Here is a 5,477-nt window from a genome sequence, read left to right as displayed (position 1 = left end):
AGATGCTCTAGATAGAATTAAAATCACAATCCATTCAAGTACATGCTCAAGTCCCATAAAACAAACCATTGCAAAGCTTTTCAAGAATTTTAAAAAGTAATAAACACCCCTTGTCATGAACTAATGGATGAGAAGGAAGGCAATTATGGAGCATCCCTGAAGAAATAGGTGTCGGACAAACAGCTGTGAGGGATCAGTAAAACTTCCAAAACAGGACACAGCACGTGTCATCGCAACAAAGAGCCAGACGTGCCTGAAGTTATTGCCACAGAGGTCCAAGTAGTAAGACAGACGAGACAAACTATGGGAGAAACTGTCTGAAACAGCCGCCCATTCCGTTACTGCTCACTGATCCGATAATCCACGAGGGTCATAGGGGCGCTGTATGATAGAGAGTCTTGTTAGGGACTTCCACCGTTCACGTTGTTTTTTTTTGCGAGCGCCTGAGTTTGGGTGAAGGATTTCCCTGTCCACTCCGCAATGTTGTCTGTCCACCCTGTCCACTCCGCAATGTTGTCGGTCCACCTCTTCCTTTGCCTTCCTCTCCTTCTCCTCCCCTGAAGAATGGTCTTGGATAGACCTCACAACCTTGTTACATGGCCATACCATTTCAGTTTTCTTCGCTTCCCAGTAGACAGAAAATCTATAGTGACTCATGTGTTCCCCCCCCAAGCACCCTTCTCTTCTCCCACCTTGGGATCAGGTCTGAGGAAACCTAGACAAAAAAACCCAAACAAAATAAACAAAACTGGATTCATAATCCTTACGTGCAGGAACCTGATACCAGAGTAGAGTCTGCCAGTCAGGTCAGGTACTTAGGAAAGGGAAGAGAACACACACACGTCTCTGTGCTGTAGAATCCACTCCCATTGTAAACAGTTTGTGAAAGCTGTCCACTTTAAAAATCTTCAAGAAATTCTAAGCATCATATTACGATGCATGACAGTTAACTCAATGAACTTGAACTAGATCTAGATATCTAAATGGTCTATTATCTAAAGGCCCTACTGTACAGTGAACAAAAAGATGAATAAATAGGCTAGTCTAAGTCTAAGTCTATCGTCATAAGTAAATAACAGCATTCAGCGCACTAATCATTAAAATTAAGCAAACAAACGTGAAATCAAATCCTCGTTCCTATTACTAAAGCCAGAGAACTGAACACTCACCGAATATCAACAATCTCAGATTCTTTGATCCTCAAGACTGGCACCCATCCATCGTTGTCAGCCTTCACAAAACGAATAAAAAACAATAGCAGATCTTGTAGATTCTAGAGTGACAATACTCCAAGAATAAAAAAAACTTTTCACTCTCACTGACTCTCACCCTTTACCTTTCCCTCTCTTTTCTTTAAAATCCCAAAACGAAAGCAGACCTGCACACTTCGCTGAGAACGTTTACAGAAAACTACAAGTTTTGTCAAAGTCTGTATAAAGTTGTCCTCGCCGCCACCCACTACTATAACTCTACCACTCTACCACTCGCACTGCCGCATTCACCGACAGTCTTCACAGGCAAAGTTGAAGAGTTGATTGTGTTGTGGAAACTGGTCACATGACCAAGCTTGTGTTATACTAAAAACATGAACAACTCTATTTAATACGACACAAAAACTTAGTTCTAAAAAACATTATATTTAATATTGTTGGAAATTTCAAACTAAAAAAGATGATAAATGATGTTCATTTCAAGAACAGCTGTTTTTGCAGCAGAAGTACTGGATTTTTTTTTCAAATTATAGTTTTGTTTTGTTAAATGTAAAATCTGGTTAACATTCTTTACTTGAGCAATTCGTCCTTTTTTATTAGTATTACATTAACTCCCTTCCCAAATCTTTTGTTACGAAGAGAATACAAGAGCCATTTTAGAACAAAATGGCCACTGTCTTCCTGATTCAGGCATCTCATGATAATTTTCTGTTGGAATTATGTTTCTTATAAAGATTAAGACATTTTCTCTTTAAAGAATTTACAGGTTTGTTAAACAGTAACTTGTACGAGAGCTTCCAGAGCTCTTCAAGCTCTTGTGTAGGACCACTTAATTCACTCTTGCATCATTAAGTCGCCTCTTCAGTCTTCAACTTCTTCAGTCTTCAGAATATAATTTCAAGACTTCACACTCGTAATTTAGTCGTAAGACATCTTCAAGAGTTAGAGATTCTATAAGACACCGTAAGACGTCTTCATTTCAAGTATTGTTATTTGGCTGATTTGACTTTAATTTAGTCTAGATCTAGAGATTCTACTGGTCTGTAGCAAAGAACGAAAGAATTTTATTTATTTGGTTGGGCTGCCCTTTTTTTTAAGGAGAAATTGATTACTGTGTACTGTGTCTGTGACTGTGTGCGTTCACTGTGATTTCAGTAGAATCTAAATATATTTCCTGCTTCTCGTTCACTTAGGTCTAGATCTAGAATGTCTAGATATAAATCTATATATCTATTTCTAGATAGATCTAGATCTAGATTCTAGGCCCTACATCATCATACCTCCATTCATGAAAATAATATGGGCGCAGAAAAATGGAAAGGCAGGCTAGACTAGATCTCTAGAATATCTAGATCTAGATTCTAGAATCTAGAGATCTAGATTTGCCAATATTCCAGTTTGAAAGAAGAAGGTTTTATTTAGGTCTAGACTTGTTGGATTTAGATTTCCGATATAATGAAGTGGCTAGCCATACTTAAATCTTAAAGTGCGGCTAGCCTTACAGTCTAGGCGTCCTTAATTAAGTACAGCTAGCTTACCCGTCTAGCCAGTATGGCCAGCCTGCCAGTCTAGCTGTAGCCTACTTAGATTTAGGTTTGGCTCTATTGACCGAAACCTGTAGAGAACAAAGGTCTCATTAGCTAGTATAATTATTCAGGTTTGAAATACATGCATGTCAGTAAGGCACCTTTTGGTTTCGTCTGAAATACAAAATGTACTTTAGCCTAGGAATTGCAAACTAAAATTTTATTTACCATTCAACCATCATTATTAACTCTTATCCTGCGTCTGTGCCCAGATGCGTATCTTATCAGCAACTGATTACGTCGGACGTGCCGGGCAGGCCGCCGGGGTCACTCAGTGTGTACTGTTGGTGTACAGCGCGCACGCCGGGAAACGTGTGTTTTCGCCATGAATACCGCGGGAGTGCGTAAACCGATGATGAAAATAACGCTCTATCTTTCTTTATAAAGTGTTACAAACACATGAATAACCCTTTCTCACAAGCTGATAAGACATTACGAGTAGTTACGCCCTTTCGAATACCTTTCTGGACGCTCTTGTTTTATGAATGACCTGAGGTTCGAAAGGGGATAATTTAGGTCAATTTCCGAATGTTTTACACTCAAATTGTTCTTTGTACCTGCACAATGGTATTCAAAACTATCAAACAAGCTTTATTTCTTATCAGGTAATATCATTTCATACGAAATCAAGCTCATTTGAAATACTTTGTATAGAAAAATGGAAGTCTTGCTTCCTGACTATCCTTTCGAGCTCCTCATCTCTAAGTGGGTCAATTTGTTCTATAATTTCATTGGACGAACACCTAGAGCTACCAACTTGGCATGTTTTGAATGAGACGTATGCCTCGATTACAAACCAACGCAGGCGGTTCCAGAAGAAGGCCACAAACGCACACAAACTCAAGCAGACAGACGCACACACACTTGACCTGCGTGAATGGGGAGCCGACTCGGGACCCGAATGCTACGTAAGAGGATGCGCGCTGCGTGTGCGCTGAGCCAGGGGCTACACTGATTCGGGACCAGAACGTAGGCGAGGTGCCGAAATAGGCTTATCGGGCGACATAAACCCGGCTCCCGCAGGATGAGGGTTAAGTACGGCTGTCATGCCAGTCTGCCTTCCAGTCTAGCCGTAGTAATTTAAGGCCCTATTAGAAGCCTGTTGAATACACAGGTCTCATTTACGTAATTATTCGGGTGAAAAATGGCTTAAAGTTAAGAGTAGAGGGAAGTCAGAACCAGGTCACTGTTCCTTGCGGTCTTTGATATTTTTAATGTATTAAATTACTTCTTCAGAGATACGACCATGGCGGATGAAGGAGGGACACCCCCAGAATGTTCCTCAGCTCCAGACTCAATATCTGAGCACGTTGCTAGCGGTAACCTTGAAGAACCTCCCCCGCTAAGTATCATGGATCCAGTGTCGTCAGAGCTAGCGGGGACTGAGAGGTTTACGTCTGTGCCGGTCTCGCGCGTCCCCGTCGCCACCACAAGCACAGACACGGCCGCCAATTACGCCACGCCGGCCCCACGGATAGACGTGCCAGAAACCTCCAAGGCACCCGGCCTGACGGATTGCCCGATCACCCCGGTCATCTCATTATCCAAAGATTTCCACCTTCGTGGCTCATCCACTTCAGCGTTCCGGCCATTCGTCACACAAACCACATTGTCTTCAGCAAGGGAGATCACTTCCTCGACGGAACTTGACAATCCCATCACGTCGACCCCGGTGTCGCGGCGTGCGGAACGACAGTCGCATCCTGGTACGTCGCGAGACCTGGCAGACCTGTCCAGGAAGTCTCCGTCGCCCCCGAATGAGTCTGGTACCCCGGTGTTCCTGAACCCCGCCCCGACGGAGGAGAACGAGGACGGCCGCACCACCGCCTCCGCTCCACCCTGCACGCCCGCACCGGACCCTTACCAGCAGCCGCAGTCTCCGTTCAGAGGAAACCGGCAAATTAAAAAAATAGATTTGTTGGCCATGTCGCGATCACGCCAGTCGGACAGAGCGGAGAATGCCAGGCGTGATGGACGGTAAGTGAATGTAGAACTGTCAAGTGATCCTCCAGTAAAATTAGAGGTCTCAGGTTTGTTTGTTTTTTGCTCATCAAAGAACATGATTGGATTTGCATGACATCTGATTTTGTCCTGATATTCCGTTACGCATCTTATCATAAATAGCGTGAAAATACACAGGTTTACTTGCAATATTTCGACCATTTGCTGTAACTATAAACAACGCAAAAATTTTGAGGTTCATTTGCAATACTTGCGTCACTTATAATGCTTAGTGCGGTGTTTCTGAGGGGACACCCAAAGTGTACATATCGTCATTCAGCTGCCAATATGGCCGTACTCGTTTTTTACACTTTTGGGATAATTGAGAAAACGGAATTGTTATTTTATAAATACATTATTTTCCTTTAAAATCATCATCATCATCATTGCCTTTCTCCCCCTGGATCAGAATATAGGTCACGAACAAATACTTTCCGGCTTTCCCTATCCCGGGCTAGACGCTTGATGTCTTCTCACTTTTCTATACCACATCAATTTCCGTGACTCTTCTCTAGGATAGATATATGACAGTAAACCTTTTGTTCCTCTCTACTCTAGACTGAGGCCATGACTGTATCAACCTTTTGTTCCTCTCTAGACTGAGGCCATGACTGTATCAACCTTTTGTTCCTCTCTAGACTGAGGCCATGACTGTATCAACCTTTTGTTCCTCTCTAGA

At 42.6% G+C, this 5,477-nt stretch overlaps 2 protein-coding genes across 2 annotated transcripts in view; one reads left to right on the top strand and one right to left on the bottom strand.

Moving 5' to 3' along the window:
• The window catches only part of LOC106014042 (sperm flagellar protein 1), a gene marked incomplete at its 3' end in the record, with an annotated part of 2,520 nt that extends 648 nt beyond the window's left edge, over positions 1-1,872 (bottom strand). Inside the window, 1 exon segment of the mRNA XM_013091054.2 lies at positions 1,170-1,872.
• Positions 1,863-5,477, top strand: part of LOC101847175 (protein hunchback) — a 10,830-nt gene continuing 7,215 nt past the window's right edge. The window contains exons 1-2 of the mRNA XM_005113321.3: positions 1,863-1,977; positions 4,034-4,774. Of these exons, the coding sequence (XP_005113378.1) occupies positions 4,044-4,774 (731 nt within the window). The 5' untranslated portion in view covers positions 1,863-1,977; positions 4,034-4,043. The remainder of the gene's footprint in view (positions 1,978-4,033; positions 4,775-5,477) is intronic.

The sequence above is a fragment of the Aplysia californica genome, unplaced genomic scaffold (assembly GCF_000002075.1).
Source record: "Aplysia californica isolate F4 #8 unplaced genomic scaffold, AplCal3.0 scaffold01952, whole genome shotgun sequence".
Classification (NCBI taxonomy): domain Eukaryota; kingdom Metazoa; phylum Mollusca; class Gastropoda; order Aplysiida; family Aplysiidae; genus Aplysia; species Aplysia californica.
Note: the sequence above shows the minus strand (reverse complement) of the source record. Positions and strands in the feature narration are given on the sequence as shown.